This window comes from Fusarium musae, chromosome 10, assembly GCF_019915245.1.
Source record: "Fusarium musae strain F31 chromosome 10, whole genome shotgun sequence".
In the NCBI taxonomy this organism is placed as follows: Eukaryota; Fungi; Ascomycota; class Sordariomycetes; order Hypocreales; family Nectriaceae; genus Fusarium; species Fusarium musae.
This window is the reverse complement of record NC_058396.1, coordinates 2,338,097-2,359,744: the sequence shown is the minus strand read 5'-3', so window position 1 is coordinate 2,359,744 and position 21,648 is coordinate 2,338,097. Positions and strand designations below refer to the sequence as shown.

The window sequence follows — 21,648 nt, the reverse complement described above, 5'->3', positions numbered from 1 at the left end:
CAGATTGACCATGACCCAATTTGGTAGGTGTGAATGAGATCAGGCCAGGCGATGCAATCTTAAAATATGACGACATTCCTCAATTTGCTTTCAATTAACTTTTTAATTGTTGAGAAAACCCCGAAAATGTCCTTCAACGTGTTGGACAGGCCGATAGATGACGTCGTTGTCGTTGATCAACCGTCTCTCACCAACACGATCCTGGCCCGAGATGTTGACATGGTAGAGTCAATTCTCTCCTCGGGTGCCGATCCAAACGCTCGAAGAGTCGGAAAAGAAACACCAGTATGGCGCTTGTTAGATGGACGACGCATAAAGCCGGAGAAACAAGATCCCAATTCGTGTCAAGAGCTGTATCCACTTGATCTTGCAATGACAAGTCGCTCAACATGTTGCCATATTGCCGAGCTATTACTCGGTCACGGCGCCGATCCGAATTCTCGCTATCCTGAGACTACAATTGTTCATCGAGTTTTGGAAAGACGAGGCCCAAGCCCCAACATGGTACACAGTAAGCGGAATGTGTACCTTGAGTCCATTCTTCGGCACCCACTACTTGATGTCAATCTTCAAGATGGGGAGGGCATCCCATTAATCCAAACTGCTCTGGAGGTAGGAGATGCAGAGACTGCACAAATATTGATCGACAGAAGCGCCGACCTCCGTTGCAGGGATTATTCCAGTAGAAACATCCTAAATCTCCTCTCTGCCGATGATTGTGGAATAGGCCTCGTTCAGCGTATCCTCGCTTTGGCACCAGATCTCCAATACCAGTTTGATAAGGACGGCAGGACCCCACTTCACTATGCGATAGATTGCCAGAAGCCAGGAAACCCAAGAGACGAGGTCAAGCTTTTAATTCCCCCGGGTCTTGATGTGACGGTCCAAGATACTAATGGCGATACGCCACTACATATTCTCTTCAAAAGACCGTTTCTTCTCGTTGCAGACTACTATAGTGATGCAGTTTGACAGGGCTTCGTCAAGGATACAATTGACTTACTGGTCTCCAAAGGAGCAGACATCAACGCGCAGAACAAAGCCGGGGAAACGCCTGCATTCGGGTACTTCCGTGGAAGCAGCTTCAGAGTTGATCTTAACTGGGCGAAGTTAGATGAAGAGAGACATTTGCTGTCGAAGAAATGGGGCGGTGATAGATGGAAGGTTAACAAGGAACTTGAGGCGCAGATTGTTGAGGAAACGTAGCCAAAGATTTGGGCGGCTTTTGATGAGATGGAAGTGGATTGGTCGGCAATCAATGCCAAAGGGGAGTCTCTGCTCCACGTTGTTGCTAGCCATGAACGACATTTCAGAAGATTAGCCACGTTTCAGTTCTTGGTGAGTGAAGGATTGGATCCTATGGCAGAAGATATCAAAGGTCAAAGTGCGCTGGATATTGGGGCGCATAGAAAGGCAGACGACATCTTGGCATGGCATAAGGTTGGGTAGATTATTGACTTTTGGAGCTTCTGGTACCTGCATAATACTGGCCTTATTTAGGCCCCGAAAGTCTTGTCTATGCAAATTAAATGCTTGGCAAGGCCAGCACAACCGTAGCCTATAGATCATTGCGATGGGACAGTACATATCAAGACCTCACAACTATGCTGATGTCATAATCACTGACTACCTTCGTTCCTTGGTTAGCAGAGGAGGACCATAATGCATTCGTCTTGTCTGCCAAGCCTTAGATCGGCCCTATTCCATCCAGCATGAGGAGGTGCTATGTCCAGAATAGCCATATATACGAACAGACTCAGCCAATCTGTTACAGACAACCGCCAGACCCATTCGGCAAGGCCAACAGTTTAAGTATGCATCGACGTCCCCTGCACCAGATATATGAGGCTGAAGTCAGTGTCAATGTCCGTGTCTAGCCTAAAAGGCCGTGCCATGGCAGTGGTTAAACTCCGACTACTTTAGCTGACACAATAGTGGAGACTTACAAAGCCATTACATACCGCTCAAAACTCAACAAAACGTGGAACCTCGACCAATTATCTTGAGACGATTAAGATCCTTCACAGTTCCCGCGGGAAGAACCCACATTTATCGGAATTTGCCCGCAACGGCTGAGACCTTAGCCGGAACTGTGATGCAGGCGATATTTTGAAAAGGGAGATTTTGAGCGAAGTGCAGCGGGTAGGGGCCGTTGGTAACATCGTGCTAGAGTCCCTGTATGTTGAGAGTTTCGTTAACCGAAACATTAACTGGAGCTTTTGGTCCCCTACCCTATTGGTCATGTCGTATACGTCAGCTCATAGTCCAAACACCAACACTTTCACAACCTAACCATCTTCCTACCACCATTCAACACCTCAAGATTCGATGCGTCATACACGGACGATAGATGGCGTCGAACTATCCTTCGAGGACCGAGGCATGGTCACATCTGATCCAACAATAGTCTGTCTGCCAGGCTTGGGTCAGGACCACCGTTGCTACCAATACATCCTCCCCTTCTTGGTGGGCAAGTATCGCGTCATCAGAATTTTATGGAGGAATCACGGCGCCAATAGCGAATCGACGGGCAAGTGGACCGTGGAGGATCAAGCAAACGATACGATCGCACTTTTGGACACTCTCCAGGTCCAAAAATTCATTCCCATTTCTCACTTCCAAGGAGGCTGGTGCGCGATGGAGATGGCCGCACGTCTAGGGAAGACTAGAGTCCCGGCTATGCTATTGACCGATTTCATCCTCACGCGGCCACCAGCAGAATTTATTGAGGGCCTGCAGATGATGCAGAACAAGGAGACCTGGCAGCAGGGTCAGGCCCCCCTCATTGAGAAATGGCTCAATAACACTTCCAACAAGAACGTACTTGACCATTGTCAGAATGATCTAGACACCGACGGATTCGAAAACTGGTCTTATTTTTGCTGGCTGGTGGAAAAGAACTACCAGCGCTGGAGCTCACCAATGGAGCGCCTTGAGGCTATCAAGGACCCTCCTTGCGTTCGACATGTCTTCAGTCATCCCAAAGAGGAGGCTTATCTTGCTGAACATGAAGAATTTGCACGGAAACATCCTGATTGGTTCAGCTTCGCCAGGCTCCGCGGGGAATCGCACTTCTCCGTTATCGAGCTACCAGAAGCTGTGAGTCTGCAATTATCACATCTTGTCAATCAAATAAAGAGGAAATAGTAAGGCGGGCGAGGTTATATGTCAAGACAGTTATTAGATTCGGGCTTAATATCAGATAAAATGGGTTTGTTATTTGCCACACAGGTAGTAGAGAGCGAAGCAGAGGGTGAAGCTGGGGTTCAATGATCACAGACAGCAAGGCGTTTAGCCACCTCAGTGTCTCTTATAGTGTCAAGTTCCACTCTACGATATATAAATAGAATTATATTAAAGATTAGCACGAGAATAATATACTATCTACCAGCACAGGGCTTAAATGAGCCTCCTCGTACGTGGCCGGGCGTTGACCTACCCTAGTCTCGACCCCGCAGTCTGGGACGCTAACGGCGCACAGGCTCGTTTACCTGACTGCTGAACGAGATGTTGGATGTCGGTTCGGGTCGGGGAACCATCGGCCCGGATCAACATGATCATTGATTTGGGCCGATGGTGTTCTTTCTTATCTTAGCTTGATTTCCCTTATCTCAAGCATTTTAGTCTAACTGTACTCTGCCTAGCTCTGTAAGCTGACTGTCATTAATAGCCCTTCTTAACTATTGCGAGATGTCATAGGAGTCTTAGTTGGGTCATTGGGTAATTCCTTTATGGTATCTTGGCGTTTTTTACATTCCTTTTTTCAAAGCTGGGAGTCCCTGTGACTTGCAACAGGCCACTTACAACCAAGCTTAATAGTGGCGTATATGCCTTATTCCCAATTGCAAATTTTTAGCATTGAGTGGCTGACGCTGATCTCGCTCTTAACTATTCAGAGCCTGGATGCTGGCTGTGTTCTGTATCAGCACTCAGATAGTTTAAACAAACCAACAATGGTCTGGAACGAACTGTGGCATCTGAATTAGAGACCAATCAGAAGGGGATCGGTCTATCAGCAGATCCATTACTTGGTAATTAAATACAGCAGACATGGCCCATTTACGGTCTATTTATGTGCCACATCTTCAACTTATCCGCTTGTACTTATCTCGCTTTATCAATCCCTATAATCTCTAGTCCAAGATGATTTCTGATGACCTCACCAGAAGGATGAAGGTGGTAACAACCCACGACGTTCTAGATGCTGCTTCAATCGACAACCCTGAGAAGTACATGCCCAAAAAAGTACATCGACGGTGATAATGTCAACAAGGTTCTGAAGGTGGTTGTCTCTGTAGGATTTAATGAGGTGCCCGTGGTCGGTGGCATGCTCTCAGGGTTACTAGACCTGTTTTGGCCTGGTGGCGATGATGATTTATGGGAGGGCATCAAAGACAAGGTAGAGCGGCTTGTTGATGAAAAGATTGGGGAGGAGACCGCCAACGCCAACCCGTTGAGACTTAAAGGCATCTTCAAGATTCTAGAAACTTTGCAGATGAGCCAGCGAAGATTTTAATCAGCTGTGGCATATACTCCTCATCTTGCTTAGCAAGAATCCACTTCTCATAATCACCACTATTCAACACATCAGCCCCGGGGTATAGGTCTCAAACAGAAAGGTGACCTTACCCAGGAGATCGAACATGTGTGATGTTGGTATTATGGGCCAACTGTCCCTTCAACAGCGTCGCCCGACTGGGACAACAAACAGCAGTAGTGACGTGGTGGTTCGTAAAACTAACCCCCTGCTGTACAAGCAGACGCTGTAGTACATTCTGATATTCTAAGGAACCAAGCCGTATGTCTTGGTCATCTGAGAGAAGAAAAACAATGTTAGGCTTAGTACTGGTGCTGACAGCAATAAGGAAGTATGTCGTAGCGGCGAGGATGGATTTGAAAAGCATTGTGAATGGTGTAGCAACTCAAAACGCGCCTTGATAAGCACTGGCTTGCCTTACTGGGCTAAATGCCTCGCGTTATATATGGCCCCGAGCACGCAAGAACCTGTCGAGATGTCGAAGGATCCACTTGTTTGTCTGTTTCTCGATCCCCGGTTTTTATGTTGCTGCGTTTATGGATACTCGACACTGGTATCGGAGGATGAACATCCATGGAACTCCCCATAGCGTCTTTAGTGACAGCAGCGACATAACTGGCCAATGATGATTAGAAAGCCCGTATATTCTCCCCCGCAATCCCTCCCCCGGATTATATTCTCGGCAGATAAGTTCTAAAGTTATCTGAATCACGAGGCAAGAAACTGGGAAATGTTGAATCCAATCCTGGTAGATCGCAACATACTAGACTATGCAGTGTTTAGTGGCGGTTCTCGGAACCGTTGCCTGTATCTGGACACCAACAAGCCACTAGCGAGTGTTAGCGTTATTTCCATCATCACAGAGAACGCGGGGTATTTGGCGGCAACAAGAGGGTTGTCGACAAGTACCCCAGCTTTGGTGTCCTGAACTCGAATACTTTGTTTTTCTTTCTCGTGGCCTTACTTGTCGAATTCAGGAATTGTATCATCATTGAGAGTCATGGGCGCTGCTGGTCGCCCAGAATCCGCCATGACACACACAACATCAGCTGCAGGTACGTACCCAGCTTCCCTAGATAGTAGAAGCTTTACCAAGCTCCGGAAGCGACAGCCGGCCATGCTCAAGCTAACCTCAATCATAGTTCGCCAATCAGTGGTCTCATGTCTAGTCTGTCGCTCCCGGAAGGTTCGTATACAGCACCCACTCGGGACATGTAACCTTACCACGCACATCTACAGGTCAAATGTGACGGGGCCGTTCCGGGCTGTCAGAACTGCCAGACCCTGGGTATCGATTGCCCCGGGTATAGCAGACTTCCAGAAGCCCAGAAGAGGTTGGAGGCGGATAACCTCGAAAACGTGTACCGTGCCTCGGGCGTCGAGAAACGAAGAGTTGGTTCGTGTGAAGCTTGTAAAAGGGCCAAAGGCCGCTGTGATAAGGTTCGACCAGCCTGTTCACGATGTCTACAGAAAGGCCTTGTTTGTCGATATCCACAGAAACAGAGAGGCAGTGCACCTACCCGATCAAACGCATCAGAAGAGAGTCCTGGAAATGGGCGGCTGGTGACTGATGTTACTGACGTCTCCCCTGGTACAGCCTTTGAGCCCCAATCCTCACTGTCTCCACTAGAACCAAGTCCCCGGTATTTGTGTCTATTCATTACAGCAATTCCTGTACTGACTCAGACCAGGGTACAGAACAGGTCTCTTCCATGGGACACCCAAATGCTCAGGACATTGACAAGCGTGTACTTTAACAAAGTGGCCACTCTCAGATGCCTCGACTTTCTTCATAAGCCCTCGTTCAACCATTCTCTTGACAAAGGCTCTCTAGTCGAGGATTATGGGGAGGCAATCCTCTACGTGATATGCGCACATGGACTCCGGTTTGTCATACAAGCAGTAAAAATAACAACAAATCCAGCGTACTGACTAAGACAAGCATAAAAGAACTTGAAGGCAGTGCAGGTCCCAATGGGCAAGCCATGCATGATGATGTACCAGGGCGACTGTGGGCTGAGGAATCACAGGCGATGGTAATGAGAGAGATCAGCAAACCAACACTGATAACAGCAATGGTAAGTCCTTGTGACATCTATATGATCATTAGGCTGATAGTATAGACCCTTGTTCTGCTCTGTGATTTTGCTCTCCAAACCGGTCAAGATGCACTGGCCTTTATGCTCTGCGGATGCTGTCACAGTGCAGCTCGACTTCTCGCGCTGGATCGACCGCTGCTGCCGAGCAATACCGGAGAAAGCTCCAAGGATAGTATTTTGGCAGAATCCCAAAGACGAGTTCTCTGGTCATGCTTCATCCTGGATAGCATCGTGGGAAGCGGTGTCATTGAGAATCTGAGATGGAGAGATGGGCCACCTCAGATTCCTCTTCCGAGTTCAGACCAAACGTTTCTCTCTCAAATCTCGAGTGCTGAGGCGCCATTGTTCTTGCCTCGACGCTCTGGCGTTTTCCCCTCCAGTGAGGATTTGCAGAAATACAATCTACGTTCTAACCTCATTTATCTGATGAGCATAAGAACCAGAGTCCTGAGGTATACCTCGATGATTCGTGGTCAATCACATGGCTAGTCTTGACAGGCTGATTCGTACCACTCCAGACGCTGGGCATATCTCAGATCCTCAATCGCTATTCATGCAGCTGCTTCAAGCACTGGAAGCTTGGGGCAATAGCATCTCAACACAGCTTCGGCTAACAGAGTTCAGCATATACGTACACAAAGAGCTTAACACTTTAGAGTCTCTCTTCTATCTTCATCTCTCCTATCATATTCTAATTTGCGATCTAACGCGTATATCGATCCCTGGCTTCGCATTCCCTCTCGCTACGGCATTCCAGACAGCTCCTGGGCCATTCATCTCGCATTGTCGAGACGTCTGTTGGCATCATGCTACCCAAGTAACCAGGATCTTGCGAATGATGACTCAACATCCGAATCTTTTGTTCTCTGAATCTACAAGCTATGCTGCTACATATGAGGCGACCAAGATCATGATTGTGTATAGTGCCTTGCTGGGTGAGCGGGAGGCTAATACACGGATGCAGCTCAAAGAAGACATCGTATTTAACATGAGGGTCCTTAGTGAGCAGACTCGTGGGACTCTCTCATCACGAGCAGTAAGATGCCCCGCGGTCTATGCAGAAGTTTAAGTACTGAAATTTCCAGTGCCGCGCCCTGACACGTCTCCTCCATCGATTCGGTTTCAACGATATTGCCAGCTCGAGCCGTGTTACTCCGCCTTTGTGCGTACACCCATGAGTTTATTACCACCAGATACTAATCCCTTGGGCTATATAGACGAACCGAAGATGATGCAGGAGAAGTCAGCGGTCCTCCCGAAGCCTTCTACCTGTCCGACCTTGCTCCTTTTCGCCGCGCATACGACGACGTCAATCAGAATAGAGACAGACGTGAGAGTGCAGCTGGATCGCTGGCTAGATCGTCTCGAGACATAACTCAGGAAGCGCCTGTTCTGAGACCTTGGAATCCGCAAGTAGCTCAGCCACTGGTTTCTTCAGCGATGGCCAGCAATCAGGTCGTTCCCTTGGGAGATTGGACTCAGGTCGCCGGGGATATGTCGAACGAAATCACCTGGGACTTATTCTCCCTGCCAGATTGGGTGTTCGAGCAGCATGAGATGGACTTTGGTGCATGAAGAAGTAACAGTTGCCTCAATTAAACTTTGGTTTGCATTACTGCCACAATTTACGTTACTACCACTATCTAGACTGGAACTATACCTACCAACTCTTTTGGTGTAATCTCCGGTCTCTTGATATACTTGATCCAAGAATACGGATCCTCCATCTCATCATTAATTGTATCCTGCTGGGCGCCCTGCTTACCAGCCAGACCCGGAAACTCGCCTGCCAAACCTACCACGCCAACCTCAACCTTGTATTCCTCCCATAGCTTCAGCAACTCTGCCATCAACTCAGGTCGAGACTCTGCCATCAACTCAGGTCGAGACTCTGCCAAATCATTCGTCTCGCCGGGATCGTTCTTGATGTTGAATAATTCCCATCGCTGGGGGCCCTTTGGCTTAGGGACGTAGGTTATCTTCCAGTCCCCACGGCGAAGAGCGCCTGAACCTGCTACTTCAAAGCCTGCAACGTAGCTTTCATCGTGAATCGGCGATGATCTCGATATGCTGTCTAGTTGATCGAGGAAGGATTTCCAACTCTTGCCACGGAGGGGCATGACTGGTCTTCCAGAGTAGGTTTCTGGGTGGCCCAGTCCAGCATACTCTAGAATAGTGGGAACAATATCCATCACTGTACAGAAGGCATCAGTGACGATGCTGCCTCTAGCCTTGGATGCCACTTCAGCCGTTGGCTTCACCACGAGCGGTACTCGGCACCCACCCTCCGTAGAGAACATTTTGTATAACCTTGACGGTGCTGTAGCCGCCTGAGCCCATCTTGAGCCGTACCAGACGAAGGAGTTACCACGTCCGATGTTCTCTAAGCTGTTGTCGTAGTACTTGTGCACATGATCCATTATTGTGGTCCCGACAAGTGGAAAGGCTTCATAGCTCGCTCCCTCGGCCCCATTGTCACTCATGAACAGAATGACCGTGTTATCGTATTCCTTCCTGTCCTTAAGATACTGGATCACTCGGCCAATATTCCAATCCATGCGATCGACCATGCCAGCGTAAACCTCCATAGCTCGTGCACTCGCAGCTTTCGTTTCGTCATGGAGCTGGTCCCACTCGCCAGGTTCACCAGGCACAGTCGTCACTGGATAAGGCACAACAGATTTGTCAATCAGACCAAGGTCTTTGAGCTTCCGCAGACGCCTTTGTCGAAGTGCTTCAGGGCCTTCATCGTAGACGCCACGATACTTGTCGCATGACTCCTTTGGAGCTTGGAGTGGCCAATGCGGTGCTGAAAACGGTAGATACGCGAAGAAAGGCTGTTGTCGCTCTTCCTCTGTGCGATTGGATAGATAACTTAGAAGCTTGTCGGTGTAGCCATCTGAAGAGTACCAATCCGGACCCAGTTCACTCTCAGCGAGAAACCTCCCATCCTCGGCATGCAGGGCTCGCACAGCTGTCTCGAAGAATTTGCCTGGTTCAGACTTGGGGTCTTGATACTCGGGTTCATACGCTACGTATGTCAGATAAACACATAGCCTATCATCAGTAACAGTACATACCATAGTGATTTGCACACCCGGGTAGGAGAGCCAGACTTCTCTTAAACCCCCTCTTATTCGGATGATGCTCCGGCTTAAGTCCCAGATGCCACTTGCCGCTCATGCAGGTGAAATACCCTCCATCTCTCAACAATTCAGGAAGTGCAACAACCCTCTCATTAAGATAGCCTTCGTGTCCGGGCTTGCCCTTGTGAGCAGGTGAACTCCTGGTAATTTCCTGGAGTTGGCCTAATCCGGCGATGTGATGGTCTGTGCCCGTCATGAGCATAGACCTTGTAGGACTACATGCTGCAGCGACATGGAATTCCGTGAAGCGAATGCCCCCGGTTTCCGAAGCGAGAAGGTCAATGTTTGGTGTTGAGATTTCTGAACCATAACAACCGCAGTCACTGAAGCCGAGGTCATCTGCGACGATGACGAGGAAGTTTGGTCTTGTAGATGGTAAGGAGCCCATGGTTGATCATACCAAGTGGTGTTCAAAGCTGACTGGAGTGATATAAAAGACGACTTTGCCATGTGAGGGGATCTAGCACAGTGAGAAATGGCGCAATTTAATCGGCCAGAATGGAACGGCTTTCACAACATTTACCTCATCAAGGCCAAGAGATAGCTCCGGGTCCCGCTGACTCTATTCGGAGCCGCGGGCAAGGTTGAACCGGTTTAGCGCCGGCTCTCGCTGCCGGTGAGGCTAACGTCCCCATAACTCCTCCCACTTTCATCTCAGCAACGTGATAATTACCAAAATCTGGGGTATACCATTTGTCCACCGGCTTTTTGTCTGATTCCGAGGTTGAATGGCGTTATTGGCTAGCAGTGGCTCTTGATGCCCAGTCTCTGATCTCCGATTTCAGCCCACTTTGTTGGTTGTCATGAATGTGCTTGTATAAAGACGTAACCAGCCTCTGCTCTTGATATATCACATCTATTGTCACCACCAGCTCTGTGAAAATTCTTTCATCATTATTCGCCTTGCCACGGCCCGCTTTCAAAGCGTACGACATCATGGCGCCTAACATCATCACCGCCGCCAAAAGCGGTCGCTTCAGCGAGATGACTGGGACCATGATCTTCCTGGTGATGTAAGACGACAATCCACACCGGCTTTACTTCTATAGCCACATCTACTGATGACTTCAAATAGGTACATGTGCTTCTGCTCCTTCAACTTCGGCTACGATGTCGGCAATTTTGGCTCCGTCCAAGGAATGCAAGCTTTCGGTCGTCAATTCGGTACATGCGATGAAGAATCAGGAAAGTGTTCTCTCCAGCCATGGCTATCCTCTGTCATGACATCAGTTCCATTCATCGGAAAAGCCTTGGGTACTGTGATTTGCGGTGTCATTGCCGAACGCTGGGGTAGAAAGATTGCTATCATGGGTCTTATCATTGCCTCTTTTGTGTATGTCTCCTCCTCGACCTCGCTACTCTCCTACTAAAAATTAGAAGCGGCGTTCTTCTTCAGACGACCGCAACAACAGCTGCTCAGTTCACCATCGGACGCTTCATCTCCTTCGCTATGACGGGCATGACCATCGTTGTCGTACCTATCTACCAAGCCGAGACAGCCCCAAAGGCCCTCCGAGGCCTGATTACCTCTTCACTGCAGCTCATGATTCTCCTCGGCTCTCTAGTAGCGTCTCTTGTTACCTGGGGCACTAGCTCAATGAAGACCAACGCTGCATGGCACATTCCAGTGGCCTTGCAATTCATAGCACCAACTTTCCTTCTCGTTTTATGGTTTTGGGTCCCTGAAAGCCCTCGCTGGTTCGTGTGCCCCCGTATTGAACTGTATGCGCAGCACTAACGATAGTAGGCTCTTGTCTAAAGATCGTGCGGAGGAAGCTACTAAGTCCCTCCGCAGAATCCGGAAGGACAAGTCAGAAGAGGACATCGAATTCGAGATTCAAGCTATTCAGCATGCTCACTCAAATGATCACAAGGGTAAATGGTCTGAGCTCTTTGATGCTAAGAATAAGCGCCGTACTATGATAGCCATACTCGCTATGTTTGGACAGCAAATCACTGGTCAGGCGTTTGCTTCACAATACTCCGTCATCTTTTATTTATCGCAGGGATTTGGCGCGAGAAGCTTTGTCTTTTCTGTCCTCAGCTCTGTCGCTGGTCTCGTTTGTCTGTTCATCACCTGGTTTACTGTCGACCTGGTTGGCAGAAGAGTTTTACTTCTAATTGGCGGCACTGGCATGGCTATTTTTCTACTTATTGTTGGCGCTGTCGGGGCAATCAAGAACCCAACAGAGACGCAACAGAACACTCTTGTAAGTACTTCGGTCCGTCAAGTGGTCTATTTCACTAATGTTGCCTAGGTTGCATCGTTCATTCTTTTCTCTTCCGCCTACGCACTATCATGGGCGCCGGTATCGTATATCGTCCTTTCTGAAGCTGCATCAAGCCATATCAAAGAGAAGACGAACCTTCTCGCCTCTGTCATTTCCGTCATGACCACTTTCGCAACATCCTTCACGCTTCCGTACCTTCTCAGCAAGCCTTATGCAGCACTTGGCGCCAAGGTCGGCTTTATCTACGGAAGCTTTTGTGTAGCTGTGGTCGTTCTTGCATATTTCTTTATTCCCGAGCTCAAGGGACGAAGCTTGGAAGAAATCGATCAGCTGTTTACAAGTGGGGTATCCTTGAGAAAGCTTGGTTCCCTGAAGACACGGACTGCAGAGGAGGCTTTTGAAAGTGACTCGAAGGTGCAGCACAGGTCTGAGGTGAAGGAGTTAGTGTAGTTCTCAAGGCAGTGTGTTAGGGATGACGGTTGGCAAAGCTATGAGTAGGAGCTATTAATGTCAAGTTTCTAAATTGAACAATTAGATTACTTAGCCACATTATCTCCAATTCAGTAGGGAGATATGCTTACAATGCTTATCATAAGCATCTCAAATGCAACATCTAAACCTCATCTAAAGCTGACCTAAAGCTGATCTAAACCTGACGAGGCATTATTTATAACAGTATAAAATCCTACTCTTACCATTTATAGAAATGTTCCTCATCGGTTACCATCCATATACAGAAGGCGATTTCGCATTGTCATTTGCTACAGCATCAAGTTCAAAATGAAGACCTTCGTCACTATCCTTCTCGCTCTTCCGACTGTCTTTGCTGCCAAGGCTGGATGACAGGCCAGGGCGTGCGCTTGCGCCATTGATGTTGGATAGACACAGATCCGCGGCTATTGCCCATATATCGCTGGGAACAACGTCAGCGTCGATGGACAGGATTACGTAAATTATATTTGGCCAGACCTCAACCGCCCTGTTTCGTTTCACTTCCTTCAGTCCCATCTCCATGAGAGGCTTGATATGCCAATTCGCCCGTCCTATTGAAACAAGTGCTGACAATATCGTTCCTAGTGCTTCACTGCTGCCACCCTGTCTCAGTATATGGACACCCGCTTCACTACAGAGCTCTGCCCCGGTTACTTCCCAGGCTATCATACCCAGTGTGCACGGCTGTCACGGTTTGCCAGTTGACCAGCAGATCTACTAAGTTGTTGAAACATTGGTAAAGGACAATGGCACTTTCGATGCACAGTTTAATGTATATGTATTCATTACGTCTCAAGCTTTCTATCCAGGACCCTTGTCTTTATAAACTAGGTATGCCCAGCGAGTACGAAGTTTCGTCTTCTCCAAGCCTCATCCATGCCCCTCTACCCGGAGCTGCGTTCGTCTGAAGATTCCTGGCCATAGTGTTCCAATATTCCCTTCGGTGATTTCTGTTCGTTACCTGATACAGAGCGCAATTCCTCTAACATCTGCCTTCTGTCGAATATAACTTGCGTCAGTCCAACAAATCGATGCTCGAGGCCCTTCGCTGTGATCCGGGGGTTGCTCGCTATCTTCTGCACCGTTACCAATGTGTCTCCAGCATGATCAACTTCAGGAAAGGCACAAAAGTCGACAGCTTTCATATCTTGGTCACTGGCTGGTGACCAATTTGGGATGATCTTACACCTTGGCTCGAATATCATCCTGTTTTCGTTCCTATCAGCTATTTGTCTAACATTTGTCAAACAAATAGCGACATATTCCGCAGGCTTTGAGCGTCTCTTCTTGAACACGATTACTGCAGCGTAAACCTCTGTTTGGCCTTGTACAGACGTCCCGGTCGCGTTCATAGAGGGGCTAATTTGGCCCATCCGGCGGGGCATTATGAGAGGTAGCAAAGGGGGCGTCCCTGATGCCCAGTCGAGGTCCGACTCGCGATGACTCGGGAAGATGCCGTATAAGCGATAGTCTGAGGTTCCTCGGGGGAAGCAGAGTAGAAATGGACTCCCTGCCTCACGTGGCTGCCACAAAGGGATTGACAGAATGCTCGCATATGGCTTCTTCACCAGAATGCTTGATTGCATAGTTATCGATACTGTATCCACATGATCAGAAGTTTTGTCTGGATCAGATGCTGGGTGCTCTTCTCCTTTGAAGAACAGCTTCTTCTCAGTGTCAGACATGATATTCTGTTTCTGAGGAAGCTTTACAGGGAAGAATGTTTGAGGCCATATCAATCGCAAGTATCTTTGCGCCGCTTCATTGCCTTTCCGAATCAGCGGAACCCATACTCGTGATATGTTGCGTGTTGTTGTCGTACTAGCAGTCTCTACATCCCAGCAATTGAGGACGCCAAATACAAAATGAGGCACCACAGTAGGCACAATAGGCAGGCTGATTTGTAGTCCAGTGTTAGTCAAGTGGAATGAGTACGAGTGATCTGCTGGTTGATAATGCCTCTGAAGCTGTGGCGAACTGCTGATAATGACCGACTGGGACTCGCGGAACTCCATAGGCGAGCGAGGGAGAAAATCGACATATTGCAATTGAGAAGCGAAAAAGCTCTCATCAGCATACTTGTGGATGATTTCACCCAGGAGCCTGGTAAAGGCCCCGTAGCCTTCACCGTATACCAGGGGCATGGAAATGTCAAACAGTCCGAGGAGAGAATAAGCCTGATCCTCTATACGGGTCGTCGAGCGCCTTGACGCCCAGGACATCCTCTGTGCAATACTGTATCTTCGTAGTGGATGTGATTTGGAGAGCCGGCCCTTGAGAAGGCGTGACCAGGGGATTCCTGTAATCTCGGTGATAGACGGCGCCAGCTCGGCGCTCGTCGCTATCATGGTCCAGGTGCTGGAGAAGAACTGTAAATTCGGTGGTGCAATCAGCTCCTGGAGAGTCCAGCCTCTTGTGAACCACCTTGCGTTTCTAAACGCACTGTCTGGCTCGGTGCATTCCTCCAGCGTCATGGGAGGGACGTCCTCCAAGTATACATAGCAGACAGCAGATCGTCGATACCATCTAAACATGGAGTTAATTGCCTCAGATAATTCCGCAGAGCTGCTCTTATCGATGCAGTTGGTGTCCACCCAGACGTGGGTCAGTTGGTCTTTGGCAGCTTGGGTACAAGACCAGACGATTTTCTGGAACCCTGGCTTGAAGCGACGGTTTTTGCGATCGGCCCAGTCTTGCAGTGAGACTTCGCCATCACCCCAGGTATGCGATAAGATAGCATATTCGGGAATGGAAACGTCAAAGAATTCCTCGACCTCGAGGGTCGTGGTATTGATAAGTCGCATCTTGCCTCTGTGATAGATAAGATGTCAAAGGCGAAGAGGTGTCAGATTGTTTCGTCGTCAGTCGATGAACTGGCCCGTTGCGCAGCCTTACGATCGTCAAGAATCAGCCCTATTGTGGCACAGCGTTCATTTTCGACTTATCTGATTGGGTGATGACAGCATAGCCGCTAGGCTTAGATTAAGCGTGAAACTTATCAGATTACCCTAAGCTGATTGGGGAGGGTCTTTCGGTCAAGAAATATGCCGTTATTATTCTCAATAGCAGATACATTGATAATAAAAGTTCCAGCCTGACATTCGCGGACGGTCTTGGTGTGGTATTTCTTACGTATGTGAAGATATTGGAGTAAGTGAATATTTAGCTAACGTTAAGTGTTTTTGGGTTGTAGCTGTGATATGTAATAGTTGTGTGTTTATGAATATTATATTCAAACATTTGCTGTAGATTGTATGCTAAGCAGCTAAACTTCTAATTGAAACCACAGTCAAAATATCTGTAAATCGTGTTTGTTAGTTCTGTTGCCTCCTATATCCCCTTCAATACAAGCATCAGCCTTCATTTTACACGAAAACAGCTATATTTTGCTTTAGCAGTAAACAACCAGGGGCGGAATAGCATACAGCACCGTTGGATTACATTGACCGTGTTAATGCCGAACCCTTAGGTAATTGTTCCAGAATATCTAAATCGGCCAGGGGAGGACTTGGTGGGGGGACTCCGTGGAGATGCCTCGACTGTTGTGGAGAAACATGGCCTCCCCGCGGAGATGCAAAAGTCTGTCCCTGACAATATCATCCACGCCATGACACGACAGCTCGTTCTGATCTGATGTAAAACCATTCGATTTTGCCTCGTAGAATACTTCAGGAGCTGCTGATTTCTTTCGGGCCGTTCTCGATTTGAGGCGCTGGCTCAAGTCTACGCCAGATTGCCTTTACCTGTCACCGAGACAGGTGCCATGCGGTATTATCGGGCGAAGCAGTATCACGAAGGGTCACCGGACATTTCTGCTAGGTACGGAGCACAAGGCTCTGTAGTGAGTTCTGGGAATAATGAGAAATGCACTGTTGTGATATCCGTAGCTAGTGAGCCCGCCACTCCCGCCTCTAGAGCTCCCTGCCCCGTGCAGGACAAGACTTAGGAATCCCGATCAGGTTTAATCACTTGAAAAGAGGCTCATGGCAAAGACATGTGGTCAGCGGTTCAAACCCATGTCTAATCAAGTAGCGGTACTCTAGGTCTAAAGAACCATAACAATTTTCATATCCATCATTCCTCAAATGTCTTACTTTGCGAGAACGCTGGCTGGTACTGAAACGGGCGCTGATTCAATCCTACTCTCCTCATCGGTAACATTACCCTTATTTCTGGTCGTAAGGAAATGCATATGCATGTGAGAGTCCACATTAGGACCCTGGTACTCAACACCATCAACCTTGACAGGGTCCTCGTCAAACAAGTACATGTACCAATAGTATACGCCGACAAACATGCCGCCGCCAATGATGTTGCCGATTGTAGCTGGGATCATACCCTTCCAGATGTACAGCCCGACGGTAAGATCGGGTGTCTTGAGCCAGATGGCGAGTGACATGTAAAACATGTTGGCGACAACGTGCTCGAGGCCAAGGACGACGAAGGCGAAGATGGGCCACCACATGCCGATGACCTTGGAGGCGAGATCCTTGGCTTGGATACCGAGGAAGACGGCGAGGCATACGAGCCAGTTACACCCAATGGCTTTGAGGAAGATTTGATGAAATTGAGGCGATATTTGTTTCTTGCTGGCGAAAGACATGACGACTTCTTTATAGGGTGATGCGTCAAAGACACCGCCGTCTGATACAATGTCAATTGCGGCCTTAGCATGAGTTGGCGCCATGACTTACATCCCATAATGATAGACATGACAAATAGCGATCCTGCAAGATTGCCGAAGAAGCAAAGGATCCAATGCAGCAGCATCTTCCGAATCGGGAGCCGACCTTGCAGAACAGCAGTCAAGGTAAACTGCAACCTCATCAGCCACAATACAACTCTATGCCATCAAGCTAGCTTACCATGGTAGTCGCAGTGAACAAGTCCGCGCCCGTAAGCACAACAAGCACTAGACCCAAAGGGAAAACACCAGCGCCAAAGAGCTTCACCAGACCTGGCGCGTTCTCAGTGTACCAGGGAGCAGTCATGGCACAGAGCGAGACGCCACAGCCAAAGCCAAGAAGACATCCCGCGGAGACGGCGGAGAGGAAGACCTTGTCGGGACGCATGTTGCCTCTCTTTACGCCAGAGCGGGAAACAAGCTCGATTGTTTCTTGGGGCGTGTAGGCCGCCAGGTTGGAGATGCTAACCACGAGTGGGTTGCTCATGATGTATTGATGTAAGGTGGAGTGGTAGTAAACAATTGGAGAATTGGCATGATAGTTTGATAGAAGATTGAGGTAGGTCGAGCCTTTTATTCAGACTTGATAAACACTATGCAAGCTTATCGTAGACTCAACTCCGTCGAGACCCTGCCAAGTCAGGAGAGTTATAGACTCTTATCAGGATGAGATCATAGAGTATCGGACTGATGGTGAGGTGGTTAATCGCTGTTTTCTACGAACCTAAGCCCTAGCAGTGAAAAAGACTCACTGCTAGGCCCAGCGATCTCGGCCAGTCTCTCCCTCATCAGAGCATGTTGGCTGTAGGAAATCCTGCTGTTTCAGGGCTTTTGACTTCTAGGCAGTGGGTGCTAAGACCATACTGGTATAGCGTTGGCTATCTGATCCTATCACACTGTATTTTTACAAGATGTCATCCACTTCCTTAGCTCTCTGCTGGGTGGCCTGACTTGCAGAATAGTTTGGACCCCTGTGATGTACCGAAATTACCCACCGTTGCGCTGGAATGGTGGGCAGAGCCGCAGGAGCCCTCACTGCTCTACTTAGAACTTAATTTTTAGGCACCGTCCCGGCGGGCTCCGGTCGTTTCTCACCGAAGAGAAAAGGGCGGAAGGGATGGAATGATTTGGATTCACCTTGGGCTGACCGATCCTCACCGCCCAGGGTCCATCTGCACCTTACATGGCATTGCTGGAACGTCCCGACAATTGATCGTGTTAAGTCAATTAGTTGCGCATCCCACGCCGCAAATGCCTATTAAATGTTGAATTATTGCATTGGCAGCCGCATATACTGTTGAGGTTTTAATGCTTGCGGCCAAGATAGCGTCGTCGTTTAGGGGGTTTTGCGGGCCGCGAACGCCGCATGTCAGATCATTTATTTCGAGATCGGAATAAAAGATGTGGTTCAGCGGCCATTGGAAACTACAAGTTATGTATCTCCTGAAATGGCGAAGGTGCAGGGCAACGCTGATGTCTACGACAATATTTGAGGATTTGTGGTAGTTGAGAAAATAATTATCTATTAATGTGTAATGACACAGTGGAATGATGTCCTGTCGGGATATTCAGAAATGTGACGGGAATTCAAGCAGCTATTGTGAATAGCTTAATTACACCAGTTGGGCATCTAGCATCCCTGAAACTACTGGAGGGTATAGGCCGCGCTGTTGATATAAGGAATAAATATAATATTAAAATATCTAACTATATGTATTAATATATATCTATATTAAGCTTTATTATCATTAATTATAACCAGGAAAGACATAAGAGATTGTCCTAAGGAAAACCTGTCCCAAGCCGATGAGCTAATAGCATGATATCTAAACTTATCGAGATGTTCTTGGCGCTACTTCTTTTCTGATCTTGCGACTTGACTACTAACATCTCTGCTCTAATGAGCTGAAGAAAGTCGCGAATGAGGTTGTTGGAATTCATATGATTATGGACTTCGTTCATGAACTGTTAATAGACAGATGTCAGAAAATGGGATACACTGATAAATGCGCAACGCCAGGTTATCACAACTGACCTCAATAACACTTTTCCGAACTTCAGCTCTATCCTTTCCAGTTTCCTCATACTGGATAATAGAAAAGAATGCATCTGTTCTATGGCCCTCTTTCCTCCCTCCCCAAAAGATCAAATCGTGGCCCAATCTGCGCTTAGCAAAGCTGTGAACATAATCCCAGCCACCAAGCCACCAGGCAAGGAACTCGAGATATATACACCCAAGGGCCCAAATATCGTAGGAAGGATCGATAAGACCGTTGCCAGAAGAGAGGTCAATCTCAGGGGCGCGGTATGAGAGTGAGTGAACGATGAACCCCCGTCTCGCCTTATCAACCTCTGCCTTGGTACTGAATTCAGTGAAGCCAAAATCCGTTATTTTCAATATCCCACCCCATGTTTCAAGGGGAGAGGATTCTTTTGGAAACCAAAGAATATTCTCGGGTTTGATGTCACCGTGCCGACCGAATAGCTCATGAATCTCGTTTTCGCTCCCATTACGGACTACCCTTTTGCTACCTGGAGGCGGGGTGAAACGATCCTGGAGACTGAAAGAATCGGTGCGATAGCAGTGAATAGTTGACAAACCTTCCGCAAGGCCTTTGCACTGAGTTCCTAGCCACACAAGAGTTTTATCTCGGTCGGCGTTGAAAGGAGCTGGTCTAATATCCTTCCAATATCTGTAAAGATCGGCATCTGCCCAAGGGAAGATGAAATGACAAGCGCCATGATGGTAATACGTTGCAAGCAGAGATATGAGATGAGGGTGACTGTCCTTTAGCTTTCTCAGGATAAGCGCCTCGTTCTGTGAATCAGAACGAGGCTCATGGATAGATGGGCCGTGATTTATTCTCTTGATGGCGAAGACCGGGGGTACATCGCGTCGAGTCTAGGTGCATGAGTTTGAGATGTTAGTCTAAAGGCTATTGGAAATATGAAACGATCTTGGCGAGACTGACTCGGAAACCGTGGTGATCGGCATGAATCTCTACCTTGATCACTTCACTGAACCCTCCTTTCGTTGAGGCTAGAGACCAGGAAGTGAATGGGGGTATTTGATATGTATATAAGGTCTGTACGGTATCCTTTTTGGGGGAGCATGGCTGGAAGTACGGAGAGAGAACTACCCATTGTTTTTCGATGAACTTGTCGTAAAAGCTCTTCTTGCGTCGGAACCCACGCAAATAGACCTCTCTCCCGCCTTTGGTTTTGATAGTAAGGATTGCTGTATCTACCTGATTGCCTAAAGCGAGAGGCAGATCATCATCGCAGACCTCTTGTTCCAAGAATGAGATGATCAACGAAGCTCGTTTGAGTAGAACTAGAATGATAAATATCTTCTGGTATCTTATGCACCCGGAATTGCTTCGAAACTTTGAGTTACCTGTGCCGCAAATTATTTTTGCTTCTCTTTGGAAGTTTGGAACACGTGGGCGCAGGAGAAGGAAGATAGTAGAGCTTCGCCACCGATCGCACCGTGCGAGCTCTTTCTCTACTGCCTCCAGGGTCAGGAGCCTCGGTATTTCGTTCCTCGGAAGAAAGATCCTGTTCCGGTATTCTGGGTGGTCACTTAGTACAGTCGCACTAATGATCTGGCTTTGTAAGTTTGGCTCTTTCCGAAACGCCTCACCTATGCGGCCATGCTTTTGCACTGCTTTGCTTACGCCCTTGACTTGGTTCTGTATATGCGTCAGCGAGCTAGTCAAAGGGAGAATGAGGCGGATCCTACGTCAAAATGCGATTTGGTAAGCTTACCAGTGACAATCGCCTTTTGGAGGAGTTGGGTGGCAGAGCCATCTGTTTTCCTGCGCTGAACATGTACCTTGTCATGCTCGTAAAACCTATCAGTCTCCCTCGCCTCGGCAACAGTGAGGCCCTCCATCACCCCTTCAGGGCTCGTGTGGCTAGGATGACATTCTCGACCCAGCGAATGAAGTGCGCGCGGAGTTGGCGCGCTCTGCGTTGTCGTGTGCGCCAGGGCCTTTTCATGACTCAGTAACTTATTCGTATCCATGCTCACCAGTGTGAAGAAATAACGTTCTTGTTTCATAGGACGATACAGGGTCATGCCTAGTTGACAATGTCATAATTTACAATCACAATTCTTGAAGGCTCTTCACTCTCAAGTACTCTCTGAAATCAGGCTCTACGAGACAGGTACCAACAGTTTAGTCACTGCCCACCATCTTCGGGAAGGTGGCCTCCCGAGCCCTCTTGGCTATCAGGCTGTGTCCCTTCAATGTCTCATTGGTGCATTGCAGGCGTTTACTGTCTCTCTGCGGTCCCGCCACCATGTCCACTCGTCATTTCGCACAGCCAATAATTCCTTATTGGGTTTGAGACACCGAGTCAGCAATAAACGCCTTGAGCATGTCCTCGTGCATACGCCACCAGAGCCTACATATCATTCCTCGCTTTTCCTGAATTTTTGCCAGGTTCCCCTCTT

General features: G+C 48.2%; 8 protein-coding genes across 8 annotated transcripts; 5 read left to right on the top strand and 3 right to left on the bottom strand.

Moving 5' to 3' along the window:
* Positions 1-126: 126 nt before the first annotated feature.
* Positions 127-1,206, top strand: J7337_012970 (uncharacterized protein; the record flags this gene model as incomplete). The annotated part of the gene is made up of 2 exons (XM_044830466.1): positions 127-876; positions 976-1,206. 2 exons carry the CDS (start codon positions 127-129, stop codon positions 1,204-1,206), a joined length of 981 nt encoding a protein of 326 aa, XP_044675382.1.
* A 1,122-nt stretch (positions 1,207-2,328) lies between these two features.
* On the top strand, positions 2,329-3,147 carry J7337_012969 (uncharacterized protein; the record flags this gene model as incomplete). Its single annotated transcript, XM_044830465.1, has 1 exon — positions 2,329-3,147. One exon carries the CDS (start codon positions 2,329-2,331, stop codon positions 3,145-3,147), a length of 819 nt encoding a protein of 272 aa, XP_044675381.1.
* Positions 3,148-4,143: 996 nt separating this feature from the next.
* J7337_012968 (uncharacterized protein) lies at positions 4,144-4,516 on the top strand (the record flags this gene model as incomplete). Its single annotated transcript, XM_044830464.1, has 2 exons — positions 4,144-4,179; positions 4,202-4,516. The coding sequence occupies 2 exons, from the start codon at positions 4,144-4,146 to the stop codon at positions 4,514-4,516; spliced, it is 351 nt and encodes a 116-aa protein (XP_044675380.1).
* A 3,108-nt stretch (positions 4,517-7,624) lies between these two features.
* On the top strand, positions 7,625-8,211 carry J7337_012967 (uncharacterized protein; the record flags this gene model as incomplete). Its single annotated transcript, XM_044830463.1, has 3 exons — positions 7,625-7,672; positions 7,722-7,798; positions 7,854-8,211. 3 exons carry the CDS (start codon positions 7,625-7,627, stop codon positions 8,209-8,211), a joined length of 483 nt encoding a protein of 160 aa, XP_044675379.1.
* A 68-nt stretch (positions 8,212-8,279) lies between these two features.
* On the bottom strand, positions 8,280-10,170 carry J7337_012966 (uncharacterized protein; the record flags this gene model as incomplete). The annotated part of the gene is made up of 2 exons (XM_044830462.1): positions 8,280-9,667; positions 9,717-10,170. 2 exons carry the CDS (start codon positions 10,168-10,170, stop codon positions 8,280-8,282), a joined length of 1,842 nt encoding a protein of 613 aa, XP_044675378.1.
* Positions 10,171-10,718: 548 nt separating this feature from the next.
* J7337_012965 (uncharacterized protein) lies at positions 10,719-12,463 on the top strand (the record flags this gene model as incomplete). Its single annotated transcript, XM_044830461.1, has 5 exons — positions 10,719-10,795; positions 10,858-11,115; positions 11,160-11,504; positions 11,530-11,992; positions 12,041-12,463. The coding sequence occupies 5 exons, from the start codon at positions 10,719-10,721 to the stop codon at positions 12,461-12,463; spliced, it is 1,566 nt and encodes a 521-aa protein (XP_044675377.1).
* Positions 12,464-13,687: 1,224 nt separating this feature from the next.
* J7337_012964 (uncharacterized protein) lies at positions 13,688-15,309 on the bottom strand (the record flags this gene model as incomplete). The annotated part of the gene is made up of 2 exons (XM_044830460.1): positions 13,688-13,723; positions 13,744-15,309. The coding sequence occupies 2 exons, from the start codon at positions 15,307-15,309 to the stop codon at positions 13,688-13,690; spliced, it is 1,602 nt and encodes a 533-aa protein (XP_044675376.1).
* A 1,286-nt stretch (positions 15,310-16,595) lies between these two features.
* J7337_012963 (uncharacterized protein) lies at positions 16,596-17,676 on the bottom strand (the record flags this gene model as incomplete). Its single annotated transcript, XM_044830459.1, has 3 exons — positions 16,596-17,149; positions 17,200-17,320; positions 17,371-17,676. 3 exons carry the CDS (start codon positions 17,674-17,676, stop codon positions 16,596-16,598), a joined length of 981 nt encoding a protein of 326 aa, XP_044675375.1.
* Positions 17,677-21,648: the final 3,972 nt, after the last annotated feature.